Below are 14,729 nucleotides of genomic sequence, written 5' to 3' on the forward strand. Positions count from 1 at the left end.
GATTTCTGAGTTCGAGGCCAGCCTGGTCTACAAAGTGAGTTCCAGGACAGCCAGGGCTATACAGAGAAACCCTGTCTCAAAAAACCAAAAAAAAAAAAAAAAAAAAAAAACTATTTGGTTAAGGGCCAGGTGTGGTGGCGCAAACCTTTAATCCCAGCACTCGGGAGGCAGAGGCAGGCGGATTTCTGAGTTGAAGGTTAGCCTGGTCTACAGAGTGAGTTCCAGGACAGCCAGGGCTACACAGAGAAACCCTGTCTCAAAAAACCAAAACAAACAAAAACAAAAACCAACCAACCAACCAACCAAACAAACAAACAAAAAACAAAAAACAAAAAAACAAAAACAAAAACAAAAACCAACTATTTGGTTAAATAAAATTGGCTCAGCCAATTTCTGGAGGGATTAGAGGTAGGCAGGTTTTGAGTTTACCTGGAGGGGGGTGGCAGAGGCAGAGAGAAGAAGGATTCAGGGGAGAGGGGGAAACCACCTTGAGGGGAGGTGGACCATGAGCAAGCACATGGCCAGGAGAAACAGCAATTGTCTGGGGCACACCGCTGGGGAGGTAGCCAGGCCGGCAGTTAGAAAAGTAGATTAGGGGCTATCTCCAGTGATTGTCAAAGCCAAGTAAAGACTCAGTAGTCGGAGTCTCACTCATTTGTAAGCCTGACAGGAATAAGTTTAAATTGGTTTAACTACATAAAAAGAACCAGAGAAGAAGCCAAAAGATTAGAGCATATTGCCACAGTTAGTATGAGGCCAAGCAGAGAAATTTAGGAGAGGCCAAGAGAAAGAAGCCAGATTGAATCAGTCAGCTTGGAGAGCTGGAGCCAGAGCAGCTGAGTTGAACCAGCCAGCCAGAGTTCATAAAGAGCTAGAAAGGGTGAGCGCAGTCAGCAGTAAGACTCAGAGGCTGAAAATATTCTAGGCCTAGATTAGAAGCTTTCAGGACTAGGCTTACAGATAGAGGCAGTAAGCCTCCTAGACATTTGCATCAGATGAATAAAAGTTATTTTTACAATGTGGCCTGGCCTAAACAATAGTCACATTAGTTAGGATGTGGCCTAGCCTAAGAGTCTGTTGACAGATGAACACCTTATGTGTGTGTGTAATATATATTATATGATATGATATAATACACACACATATATATAAAGAATTCATATATATGAATACAAAGTGTGTATATAAGACATATAAGTGTATATAGGTGTGTGTATATATATAAGTCATTCATATATATGAATACAAAGTGTGACAACACAGTTCAGTTGCATCTTGAGGACATACTATGTGAAATAAAGACACAACATTAAAAAAAGTATGCCACAATTTCATTCATAGGAAGAATTTAAAATAATCAAATTCATAGAGTGAAAGGTTAGTAGGGACTGGGAGAAGGAGAAATGGGGAGTTAATAAACAGAGTTTTAGTCCAGCAAGATGACTAAGTAGATTCTAGAGATCTTATACACTGTTGCACACACAGTGACGCATAGTTACAAAATCTGTTACAGGTAGATACTGTTACAAAATCTGTTACAGGTAGATCTGTTACAGGTAGATACTGTTACAAAATCTGTTACAGGTAGATCTCTTGTTGTGTTCTTCAAAAAAATATGCTAAAGCAAAACCAAAACAAAACAATGCTGTTTAAAATGCTGAAAACTGAGAAATAAACAGAGACAAAACTTTTATAAATATGCAAGTAAAATAGTTATATGAAATCAGGTGGTGCACCGGCTCAGTGGGTAATGGTGCTTCTCACGGAGCCTGATCACACATGGCAGAAGGGCAGAACTGAGTCCCACACATTGTTCTTTGACCTCACATGTGGGCTGTGACCCTTGAGTCCCTACACACATACACATGTAAATAAATAAATGAATGAATAAATAATAGTAAATTAAAAGCTGCTATGAAAAATAAACCAGTGGGTATCTTCCTTTGTGTTGGCCTTGGAAATAAATTGCAGAAAGCAGGCAATATGTAAGAGTAATATTATCTGCCCCCAGTCACCCACCCTACTGGAAGGGACTGGGTACCAGGTGTGCAGCAGAGGCCATTAAATGCACATGATGAAAAGTGAGTAGCCCAACCACTTCTGCAAGCACACGGAAGGCTGCTGGGTTTAAACTGGGGCTTACTTTTGAATATACGGAGGATTATTTTAAAAACTGGGAGGCGCTTGACCACAGGGACAAGACATTCATAAAGATTCCTGTCACCCGATCCCATGATTCTCTTACAGGATTCTGTCCTAAAGTAATAATTACAAATGAGGAGAATCTGCATAAAGATGCTTGTTAAAATATTTCTTTTAATACCGGAGAAAAACCCAGTTTAATAGTCAGGAAAGAAGTCATTGTATGCATCTTATCTGTGCAGTATTTAACAGGGCCCCTGCTCACAACCACCTGTAAACTCACTCACAACGACATCTACCTAAAAATAAAATCTTTAAAAAATTATGCTGTCATTAAAAGTATGAACATTAAGGCAAAATAATAGCCTGGTGTCGGATAGCCAGGGCTACAAAGAGAGACCCTATTTCAAGAACAAACAAGCTGGGCATGGTGACCCATGCCTTTAGTCCCAGTACTTGGGAGGCAGAGGCATTTGGATCTCGGTAAGTTAAAAGGCCACTCTGCCTCAAAACGAGAGAGAGAGAGAGAGAGAGAGAGAGAGAGAGAGAGAGAGAGAGAGAGAGAGAGAGAGAGAGAGAGAGAGAGAGAGAGAGAGACTTTAAAAGTAGGCTTTAAAAAGTTTTAAGCTGAACACCGCTATGGCTTCCTAGGGTAGTATATATGTGCATATTCGAGTGTGAATTTGGAATCTGAGCGTGCATAGGGAGGTCAGAGGACAAGCTAGCTTGTGGGTCCTTCCACTTGACCTTGACTTGAAACGGGGTTCTTTGCGTCTTTTCCTCTGTGGGTCAGGCTAATTAGTCGCTGAGACTCCTCCTGTTACCTCCCCTAGGAGCTTTGGTAGTCCTGCTTGGGAATTATTTTTATTTGATCAGTCAATAGTGAATGTTCAGAACTTGAGTAACACAAATCCTGCCTTTAGGGAGCTCTCGTTTTAGTTGCAGGAGGCAGAAAACGAGATCGACCAACTAAATGTCACAATAGGTGGTGAGCACTTGGCAAAAAAATGAGGACAAGAGGATAAGTTAGATATTGCATGCACTCGGGGACCTGAGCTCTTCCTTCTGGGAAGAGCTGACCTGCAGTCAGGGAGGGGCCTGGCGGGCCCGGAGGGAGGGCGGGCGGGGNGGGGGGGGGGGGGGGGGGGGGGGGGCGGTCAAGTTCGCGCCCCGGGGGCCGCCGCGGGCAGGCGGGCGTAGGTTGGACTCGCGCCCACTAGGGGAAGCGGGTCACGTGACCCAAGAGGCGGGAGTTGGAAAACGGAGTTTGGCTGTGTGCTTTCCCGACTGCGAGACGGGCGGGGCCGAGAACCAAACCCACGCAACGTCTCCCGAGCGGCTGGGGGCGGGGCCGCCGAGCCGATCCGAGCCGATCCGAGCCGATCCGAGTGAAGTCGAGTCGAGTCGAGCCTCCAGCGTCCGGCGCGCAGGCCTTCCGCCGCGTTGATCTTTCGGTTGCTGGTGGCCGTGGGCCGCACGGTCTACGGTCGGGCTGAAAGACGCGCGCTGCAATGGCGACCTTTGTGAGCGAGCTGGAGGCAGCCAAGAAGAACTTGAGCGAGGCGCTGGGGGACAACGTGAAACAGTAAGAGCCGCGGGGACCAGCCTCCGGGCCTGTCCGTGGGTGTGCCCCAAGCTCGGGGCTGCCGTAGTCCCTGGACTCTCCCACCTCCCGGAGGCCCCAGGCGTCTCGCGGCCGCCACGGCTCCCGTGCGGGCTCCGCCGGGACTCGAGGCGCCGGAGGACTTCCTCCTGGGCGCCCCGACACCGGCGATACCCGCGTGGGGGGCGGGAGCAGCGCCCTAGGCGCCCCGGAGCCGGCGGAGCGGGGGGCGCGCCGGGGCGGGGGGACCCGGAGGGCTTCCGGGAGGCGGAGGCCCGCGGTGCTCAGGGGCCAGCTAGAAGCGCTGTGAAAGCGGGTTCGTAAGGCACACAGACCCCAAGTGATGTCGGTCGGTCACCCACCTTACAACCACAGCATCCAAGGGGGCGGCAGCCTAGCCGGCCATAGGACGCCTTTCCCAGTGTTCTACACGGGCTAGCCAATCCTCAGACCCGTGAGATCGGCACAGTTCCTACTCGAGAGACAGAGATTACTTATTCCCCCAAAGTCACTGCCCAAGGATGGGACTGAGGCTTCTGGTTCCCGCCGTGTGATGCTTTTCAGGGGTTACTTGAAAAGTCCTCCCGTTCCCCACACCGCCGGGCTGTCAGCAGGGACTGGGACGGAGTGACAGCTCTTTAAGCAGTAGCCTGCCGCAGCCGGAGGAGGAGCCTCGATCTTTTGGGGGAACTTCAATTCTGGCAAACCCGTATTTCCTGGCACTGATGTTGAAAAGATTGACGAGAGCAGCCGGTGAAGCAGAGGTGGTGTTAATAGAAAGGCTGTCAGAAAGGCGTAGGTGCAAGCTCCTCACCGGAGCCCCTCTTTAAAAGGCTTTACATAAATAAATAAATAAATAAATAAATAAATAAGTATTATTATTTGTAGATTTTTAAGCACCGGAATTAAAAAGAGATGCCCAGGGAAATAAGACATACCCAGGTGTGGACTTCTCAATGGAGAGTCACAAGTTGTGCGTTTTGGCAGCTGTCTTGTTACACCCAAGAATTTTGTACAATTTTTTTTTCTTTCTCTTTTTGCTGATGAGGTGGACAGGCTTATAAAGTCTGATAGAGTAAAACCAGGCGACATTAAATTTGCACAAGGGGTTTCTGTCCAGATGACCAGACAAGTGCGGTTTTACAGCCTGGAAGCGAGGAGGCCTTAAGCAGAGATTGTCAGTTGTGTTGGAATTTTCGATGTTAGCTGGTAAGAGGCTGCAAGCCGAGTGGGGTGAGGGCCTCTTTTGTGTTTTTATGTTTGTGATGTTTTCAGTTTGATCCATCCTCCGTCACACCAAGCGCCATGGGTGAAGGACCATCTGAGATGCAAGGAGGAAATTGAATTAAATTTAAATTAAATAGGTAAAAATGGCAGCCTTTGGCTTCGTTAGAATGGTTGTGTACTTTTGTAACACTGCTTGGTAAGGCTGACGGTTAAAAGCCTATTGGGAGACTTGACTCTTTCCACACTCACAGGGTTTTGGAAGTGAATGTAAATCTGCAGGCTATGGCTTGTGAAGGCCATGACTGTAACTCTGGCCAGAGTAACTGTGCCTTCCAGAGTCACTTAGCAAACTCAGGCATGACAGAAACCTTTGCATTCCTTGTTCCATTTGTAAAGACCAGCGCTGACTGTGATGTTGCTCAAATGTGGGTGCTGATTATAAATTTTATGTATCTTTCATGTGAAATTCACAAGTCTTTGTGTCAGGGACACAGTTAATGATGGGATTGTAGTGCATTTCTGTTTCTGGTCTTTGTTCATTTTAAAACCTGCCATCTTGGTTAAGCTTGCTTGTCTCTGGCCATTCCCTCCTAAGCAGTTTGCTTTTCGTTGTTCATCATGACCGTTTAAGTGGGATCCTGGGAGGTAGGTAAAGCAAGGGTATACAGTGTGCATGGTGTGAATTGTTTACCATTTATCCAGTGGTCCAGATGTTAAAACCACAGGCTTGCAGTTACTCATTTCCAGGAGTACCTCCTTTCTGGCGAGGTGCTTAGAAACACAGCGTTTCTGCTGATTTGAGCTCATCTGAACGGAAGCGTGGCACACCGAATAGGTGTTGGTAACCACTCTCCTCCTCAGAAAACGTTCACACTTAGGAGTGAGCCCGCCATGTTCTTTTAAGAAGGCGACCGAGAGAAGGAAAGGCACAGGTGTGTCTGCACTGAGTCTGTCCTGAGTCCTCCTTTAGGGAGAAAGGATGTTTCTTGTTGCTCTTCTGCCTCTTTGGTGTGCTCATTTGCTAGGCCTGTCATGACAGAGCACCACAGGTGAATTGCTTAAACCACAGAACTTACTCTTTTCACAGCTCTGGGGGTTGTAAATCCTAGGCCAGTATGCTGGAGGGGTGGGTTTCTTCTGAGGCTCTCCTGGGACCTCGGCAGGAGTCTGAAGTATCTGTCCCCTCCTTTGCTGCTGACCAGACAGACTAGCTTAGGAGTCACCTCATGGTCTCCTCCTAACCATCTTTATATAGGCCTGGCCCAGAGCCACCAGAGCTCCTCAGCCCCAAACACCGGGGATTATAAATTTGTCTTCCCTGGGAGTTGGAACAGCTAGAGTGAACCCCGGGGCAGAGGCAGAAGCAGAAGTCTGTGGCTTCAATGTCATTTCTCCTTCTGCAGATACTGGGCCAACCTGAAGCTGTGGTTCAAGCAGAAGATCAGCAAGGAGGAGTTCGACCTTGAAGCTCACAGGCTCCTCACACAGGACAATGGTAAATCTTCTCCAAGTTTCCCCAGATTTGCAATGAGTACTTTTGTGTTGGATGCCCTGTAAGAAAATCTTAACAATATTATGGTTACAAAGTTAACTGGGAAGACTGGTAGGGAGAGAGGGAACAATTTAAGTATTTTCGAGCTCCTCTGACTTGTGACAACCTTCCTTCTTTTCAGTCCATTCTCACAATGATTTCCTCCTGGCCATCCTCACACGTTGTCAGATTTTGGTTTCTACACCAGGTAAGGGAGTGGGAATGTTTCCAGTCTCAGGGAGGGGGGAGCGGGTTGGATATTTAACTTCCTTCATCAGACACCACTTAGGTTTACAAAGAAATGTCCCACCTAGCCAGGCGTGGTGGCGCACGCCTTTAATCCCAGCACTCGGGAGGCAGAGGCAGGCGGATTTCTGAGTTCGAGGCCAGCCTGGTCTACAAAGTGAGTTCCAGGACAGCCAGAGCTATATAGAGAAACCCTGTCTCGAAAAAACCAAAAAAAAAAAAAAAAAAGAAATGTCCCACCACTACTACCACCACCAAATGTTGTGTAGGTGATGATTGTACACACACACACACACACACACACACACACACACACACTTCCTTGTGCTTAGTACTCCTACTCCCCACACAGCTTGTCACATTCTGATGACCAGGGTGGGAGTCAGGATTCAGGCAGTGAAGGCTGTGATGAGAGGCAGTGGGTACCAGGAGAGGGCATTAGGAGACACAGCTGAGCAGTGGATGCTGGGAAGTCAGGCAGTAGAAGCCTGGGCTTGGGATGTGTGCTGAGCAGAACAGCACCCAGTAGAGAGCTCAGTGCCCGTTTGGTAGATTGTTGGGAGGAAGTGCTTTAAAAATGTCCCTCCTGATAAGATTTTAAAATAAGTGTAAATCTCCACTTTGGAAACTAAGCATTATTTCTTCATTGAACACTATTTCCTCATAATGAAACGAATATTTGCTGGTAACAAAAGAATGGTTTTTGTTACAAGTAAAATGTCCTTCTTTCTATGTGACAGTCACAGGTGGACCTCTTTTCTTTTTCTTTTCTTTTACACTACTTATTTCTTTTGTTTTGCATGTATGTATGTGGGTGCACACGCCACTGTGTGTGTGTGTGTGTGTGTGTAGGTCAGAGGGCACCTTGCAGGAGTCAGTCCTCCCCGTCCACCCTGTGAGCAGAGTTCCAGGGACTGACCTCAGGTCGTTAGGCTGTGCAGGTGCTGTCTTTCTCTGAGCCCTCTAGCCAGCACTGTTTCCTATTTTTTCTAAGGAAGGCCAGAAATACAATTTAAATAGTATGTATTGAGTACAGCATGTTAGATAATCTCTGATGCAACTCTTCAGGGTACTGTCAGCCTCTCTAGAGTGCAAACAAACATCAGAATGACAGAAGCGGAAGCCTTGGCTTCCTCCAGTCCTCAGTGCCCTGGGCACCTCTTCCCTCTGGCACCCTCTGTGTCCACACAGCTTGCTCCTGAGCTCAGTGCACCCTGCTCCTTCATGGACCTGCACTCTCAGCTTTTCTGCCAGCACCTAGGATCCAGTTTTAGCTGAAGAACTGTAGAATTGAACTGTAGAACCCAGTTTAATGTCATCCACCGAGATTTACTAACCCGCCCCTCCCCCCAAACCAACCAACCAACCAACCTGGAGTTCATTAAAGTGGTAAGCAGTGGGGCTGGGTAGATGGCTCAGTTAAAGCACTTGCCACTCTTGCAGAGGGCAGAGGACTGGAATATTCTGTTCCTAGGACCCACATGACAGTCAGCTCACAAGCGTCTGTAACTCCCCACCTCTCCTGGGCTCTGAGGCACCCGACAGAGTTTATGATGCACATAAAGGCAGACACTCATAACATATAACATAAAAATAAATCAATCTTAAAAATGGTTAATAAGTCGGACGTGCCTTTAATGCGGTGGCGCATGCCTTTAATCCCAGCACTTGGGAGGCAGAGGCAGGCAGATTGCTGAGTTCCAGGACAGCCTGGTCTACAAAGTGAGTTCCAGGACAGCTAGAACTATACAGAGAAACCCTGTCTCGAAAAACCAAAAAAAAAAAAAAAAAAAAAAGGTTAATAATAGTTATGGTATTACAGTTATGAGTAGTTTTTTTCTCCTCTTAAAATTATTTTGGTAGAGAATGGGGCTGGAGAAATGGCTCAGCAGTTAAAAACACACTGCTCTGGGAAAGGACCCAAATTTGGTTCCTAGCACCCATGTTAGGTGGCTCATCTCCTGTCACTCCAGTTCTAGGAAATCCAAAGCCTCTAGCCTCCTTGGGCACCTACAGTCTTGTACATTCACACATTACCCTCTGACACCCACACACATTCCACATATATATTATTAAAAAAAACTTTAAAAATTTATTTTGGAGGAGTACTTCTTTGAAATTGCTATTTTGGAGATATTTATTTCCAAGGATATATTAAAAAAAAAATTAAACACCGTATTTGTAGTTCTAAAAAAAACCCCAGATCAGCACAAAACACTCTTTGGAAAAGGCTGCTCCTTCCTGGTACACTGCACCCCGTCAGTGAGTCCAGTGTCTGTTGTTAAGGACAGTGTTCCATTGTCCCTCACTCTGGCCGGAGCCTGTCTCTGGATGTGTGAGCTGCACTGTCTGGCTGCCTTATTACCCCGTGTCCTTTGACTTGCCCAGCATTTCTTCTTGATTTCAGCACTTTATAGCACTTTCTTCTTGTTTGACGGACACTTGTGTTCTCACCCTTTCCTGAAGATCCCAGAGGGGTGTGTGTCGTCTTCTCAGTCCTGCTGTCTAGAGCATCTGTGCATGTTCGTGTGCTGTTGGTTAGGGTGGTGTGCTGCCCGTGGGTTAAGTGCTGGGGTCTTAGGTTTCAGTGTTGGTGGGAGGTGGTGGGAGGTCCTTAGGCACCGCAGTGGCCACCTTCAAAAGCAAGGGTAAATTAGTGAGTCTTGGTGCTCGTGATGGTTTGGATTTTTCTCTTTGGGATGTGCAGTTTTGCTGCGTGGGACTCCTGAGTTTCTTTTTGGGTAGGTGGGGTAGTATGCCACAGTTTGACTGCGCAACTCAGGTTGGCCTTGAATTTGGAATCATCCTGGCTTCCATGGTGCTGGGATCACATGCTACCATGCCTTGGTTTCCTGTTTGGTCATGTGACCCACCCCACCCCCAGTCTTGTGTTCTATTGCAAATATTCCATATTACCAAATATGACGACATGCCTCTTTTTGGTGCTTTCCTTTATATTTCAGGGATGTAGCAAAAACCTGTGGATTTTGCCTTTCAGTGAGCTTGACAGCCCACTGTTCAGTAGGAGTGGTTGCTGAAAGCTTTGTCCTTGGAAACCAGCATCCTTCCTGCCTCCCTTAGCTGGCACCAGTGATGCTGAGTGTGCTTTGAGAAGTCAGCATCCTTCCTGCCTCCCTTAGCTGGCACCAGTGATGCTGAGTGTGGTTTGAGAAGTCGTCCCCTTATCTCCCCCCCAGCTCATCTGTTGTATGTCCCTGTTGTGTGCTTTCCATGCTGGAAGTGAGCAGAGCTGCTTTGTGGGCCTGGGAGCTGCCTTTGCACAGATGCCTGCCTGCACATGGCTCGCTGCTTCACCATGGCTGTCTTATTGTTCTTAATTCTTAAACAAAGAGGGCCATATTCTAAAAATGTAGGATTTCATAGTGTATATAATGTATTTGATTAATTCTTCCTCTACCACATTTATATTTCATAATAGACCTAGCCCATGGGGGTTTTGAACAATCACCTTGTATTGATAATGATTTTTCAGTGTATCAAACCCCTCTCACTCCTTGTCTGTTAAGCCTCCTTTGCCTGTCCTTGCTGGGTTACGGCTTCCATGGATAAACTTTGTAAGTCATTACCTTGTTAGTCCATCTTGGAACCTATTGAAACTTCATTTCTTTATTTCTTGTAGGTGTATGCATTTGCCTTCCTTTATTTTTAGCCAGGTTTTGAAAAGGAAATAAATACATGTATTGAGTTAATCAACCTGGGCTATGCCCCACCCCCAGTTAATTAAAAACATAGGCCTGGGACAATAGACGTGTGAAGACCTGCTTTCAATCCTTTAGAAGCCTTGTCAAAGCCAGGCATGGCAGCATCTGTCTATAATGATCTACCAATAATCTCTTTGCTGCGAAGGCAAAGAGGGGAGGAGCTTGCTGGCTACCTCAGTTTGGTGAGAGACCCGTTCATAAGAAATAAAATGGAGAAGTGACTGAGGAAGACACTGGCGTTGATCTCTGACTTCCACTCATGCACGTGTACACACACATACACACACACACACACACAAGTGAAAAGTTTATTTTCCTTAAAAATATAATTTTGGTTATAGTCAGAAAATAATGTTATTTGAGAGAATTTATAATTTTGTTTGTAGAGAAGTAGAAAGAAGTGATTCAAATTTGAGCTTCATTATTTATTTTCATTATCCCCAGATGAAACAATAATTGCTGTTGTCATTTCCATTCTGGTAATTATCCTTCTCACCATGGCTGTTGTTTTTCTCTCTCATAGAGGGTGCTGGATCTTTGCCCTGGACAGGGGGCTCTGCAGCCAAGCCTGGAAAACCCAAGGGGAAGAAAAAGCTTTCTTCCGTTCGTCAAAAATTTGATGTAGGTCATTCTCTGGTAGATGCCAGCAACTGTGGGGTTAAGAGCTAGCTGTGAATTTCTTTAGTGGAGAAAGGTTTTCTTTGCATAGCCCTGGCTGTCCTAGAACTTGCTTTGTAGACTAGGCTAGCCTTGAACTCAGAAATCCGCCTGTCTCTACCTCCTAAGTGCTGAGACTAAAGGTACTGCCTCGTAGCTGTGAATTTTTTTTTTTAAAGGTTTATTTATTATGTACAGTCTTCTGTCTGCCTGCACACCAGAAGAGGGCACCAGATCTCATTATAGATGGTTATGAGCCACCATGTGGGAGTTGAGCTCAGGACCTCTTGAAGAGCAGCCAGTACCCTTAACTACTAAGCCATCACTCCAGCCCAGTAGTTGTGATTTTCTTTTTCTTTTTTTTCCCCCTTCCCTTTCTTTCTCTTGCTCTGGCCCTGCTCGCTCCAGCCCATAGGGTTTTTTATTTGTTTCTCATTACAGATGGTTGTGAGCCACCATGTGGTTGCTGGGATTTGAACTCATGACGTCCAGAAGAGCAGTCGGTGCTCTTAACCACTGAGCCATTTCAGCAGCCCACAGTAGCTGTGACTTTAAATATCATATTTAAAACAGTATTCTTATTTATTCTCAGTATTATATTTAAAATAGTATAAATGTATTCTTGTCAGCATTTACATATATGTCAGTAGCAGTTCAGAATTTCCAGTTATTGGAAGCTGGGCTTATGGGTCCTCCTCAGTTGTCTCTCAGATCAGTAGGTCACCTGGGAGACTCTGGTAGGCTTCTTTTAATATTCAGCTGTGCTCTGAGTCCTTAGAGATTAGCACAGAGACTATGAAGTGTTTGACTTCACTTATAAACCTTCTGGAATGTATGGTTCTAGGAAGGAAAAAAAGTTTGCCAGAATTTTCTCATCCCAGGATTTCCTGTCTGTGCTTCCTGTCAGTAATATAGACTTAAGTGCTTAACCTCGTCCTCTCTAGAGCCAGACCTGATTTAAATGTTCTGGATCATCCTTGTACTTAGGAAATGGGAAAATGCCAATATCGTTTTATAATCTATACATGGATCGCTGTCTCCACTGCAAAATCAAAGTTACTAGGAACAAATTTCCCAGTGATGGCAGGAATTTTATAGGAATGCTGGAGTTTTACAAAGGATCATGCCTTTCAGAGTGGAAGCAGACAGTAACAATAGTGAGCTGCTACTATCCTGTCGCACTAGCTTGGGATCTTTGTCAGAGCTATAATTTGATTCTTTAGGCTTTATAATAATTGAAGCATTAATTATATATCTGTACTTTCGGAATTTACTTAAGCTTCTGGATTTTCTGAATACAGTTCTATGTTGTCTCTTCCGATTGTTACCATTGGTATTTTTAGCATAAGGGCGTACATTTTGTGACCACCAAGGTGTAAAGATGAGCCCTGAGTACAGTAAGAGGCTGAGCTGGGCATGGAGGTACACACTGTAATCTCAGCTCTTGGAGGCTGAGGCAGTATTATGAATGTGAGGCCTATCTAGGTTATTGTGCTCATTCCCATGTAACTTTGAATTTATGATCGTTTGCGTATGATTTCCTCTTTGTAGTTTTGGCTGTGAGCCTAGCCTTTTGTGGCCAAGCCACCTCTCTAGCCCATGATTGACTTCTTACTTTTAATAGTCTTGTGGTATAGTTTTGGCTGCCTTAATGTGTAGATTCCCAAGTATGGTAGATGTTTTTTTTCTGTTTCTGTTTTGTCCCTTGCTACTAAAGTGAGTAATTTTGATGTCTGCTTCCTTAGCATAGATTCCAGCCTCAGAACCCCCTCTCTGGAGCTCAGCAGTTTGTGGCAAAGGAGCCCCAGGGTGATGACGACTTGAAACTTTGTTCACACACCATGATGCTTCCCACTCGAGGTCAACTTGAAGGGAGAATGATCGTGACTGCCTATGAGCACGGGCTGGACAATGTCACTGAGGAGGCCGTCTCTGCTGTGGTCTATGCGGTGGAGGTTGGTGGGCGTCTAGAAATAACTACACATAATTGTGACGAGCTTGTGTGTGGAAAGCTGACTCTGACAGGAACTGGACGGCACTCTCTGTCATCATTGAAGGAGACACACTTCACACTGTAAAACTGCAGAATTGCTTTTGATTGACAGGTTTTCCAGACAGTTCCCCACAGTGCCCTTGGTTCTGCTTGCCTCTCGTGTGAGAAACTCTAGTGGCGCAGTGTGTAAGGTCGTGCTGCATTTAAAGAGTGTCAGTGTGGACATCTAAATAGTTCCACCCACTGTTTGAGTCATCCCCTCANTAAGTTATTTGACAGAACATACATTGCACCAATGCCAAGGCAGTACACAGACAAGTTTCTGGTGCACATTTTCCTCATAGACACTTGTAAGATAATAGTTGTCTTAAATGAATTCTGTGTGAAAACCCGTATTAAGTTGCACAAGGGCATGTTGATAAGACAGATTGGTCTGAGTAAGTGCCCAGCCTGACTCTGGAGCTCTGTGCTGACATATGATAAGAGGGCTCTGCTTTCACACTACCCAGCCAGCTCTGATGTACTCGGCTCTTCTGTAGGCGAAGAGGATTTGAGCAGACATGCATGGTGTTCTCTTGCCTGTTTGAAGAGCTTTTGAGAGCAAAAGCTCTTGCAGTGAACTTTGTAACCAGCCAATACTAGTGTGTCAGATTTCTTATGTCAAATTTCAAAGTCATTTGTCTTTAAAAAAAGTATTTTCTTTCCCAAAACTCATTTCTGAGAAGCATCAGCTAAGGAAAACAAGACAAATGCATGTGGCGTGGTGGCCATCTGCCCTGTGTGATGTCAAATCTCAGCCCTGCAAACCAAAATAAAATCCACTTCCAAGAGAAGCTCCCCATGGAGCACGGCCCCCTGAGAGCAGAGTGAAGGCAGCTCACCCCTCACCCGTACCCTGCATCTGTGGCCGTGGGCTCTGTTCAGGAGCATTTCTGTCAGGCTGCATCTCCACCTAAACGGGACGAGCACTTGACAGTGGAACTTCTACGCTTTGCTTTTGAGGGTTTCTTGCTATTTTTCTTTTGTTTTTACAGAATCACCTCAAAGATATTCTGACCTCAGTTGTGTCGAGAAGGAAAGCTTACCGGGTACGGGATGGTCATTTTAAATACGCCTTTGGGAGCAACGTGACGCCACAGCCATACCTGAAGAATAGTGTGGTGGCTTACAACAACTTGGTTGAAGGGTGAGTGAGTGGCTTCCATCCTTTGCTGCTTGGTCACCTTATGTGACAGGCCACTGTTTAAAGAATCAGCTCTTGTGTTTCTGCAAGTTTGAGTTCAACACAGTTATTTTATTATTTATTTATTTATTTACTCATTTATTGATTATATGTAAGTACACCATAGCTGTTTTCAGATACTCCAGAAGAGGGTGACTCCTCAGATCCCATTACAGATGGTTGTGAGCCACCATGTGGTTGCTGGGATTTGAACTCAGGACCTTCGGAAGAGTAGTCAGTGCTCTTACCCGCTGAGCCACCTCTCCAGCCCCACACAGTTATTTCTTAAGCTACATGCTTTATGTATATATTTTGGTACTTTTTTTTGAGAATTAATTTTTTTAATTAGGTATTTTCCTCATTTACATTTCCAATGCTATCCAAAA

At 45.6% G+C, this 14,729-nt stretch overlaps 1 protein-coding gene across 1 annotated transcript in view; it reads left to right on the top strand.

The window, feature by feature from the left end:
- Positions 1-3,532: 3,532 nt before the first annotated feature.
- Tada1 (transcriptional adaptor 1) overlaps positions 3,533-14,729 on the top strand; it is a 15,677-nt gene continuing 4,480 nt past the window's right edge. The window contains exons 1-6 of the mRNA XM_021165031.2: positions 3,533-3,727; positions 6,376-6,467; positions 6,646-6,711; positions 10,995-11,092; positions 12,874-13,083; positions 14,156-14,307. Of these exons, the coding sequence (XP_021020690.1) occupies positions 3,654-3,727; positions 6,376-6,467; positions 6,646-6,711; positions 10,995-11,092; positions 12,874-13,083; positions 14,156-14,307 (692 nt within the window). The 5' untranslated portion in view covers positions 3,533-3,653. The remainder of the gene's footprint in view (positions 3,728-6,375; positions 6,468-6,645; positions 6,712-10,994; positions 11,093-12,873; positions 13,084-14,155; positions 14,308-14,729) is intronic.

This window comes from Mus caroli, chromosome 1 (assembly GCF_900094665.2).
Source record: "Mus caroli chromosome 1, CAROLI_EIJ_v1.1, whole genome shotgun sequence".
Classification (NCBI taxonomy): Eukaryota; Metazoa; Chordata; class Mammalia; order Rodentia; family Muridae; genus Mus; species Mus caroli.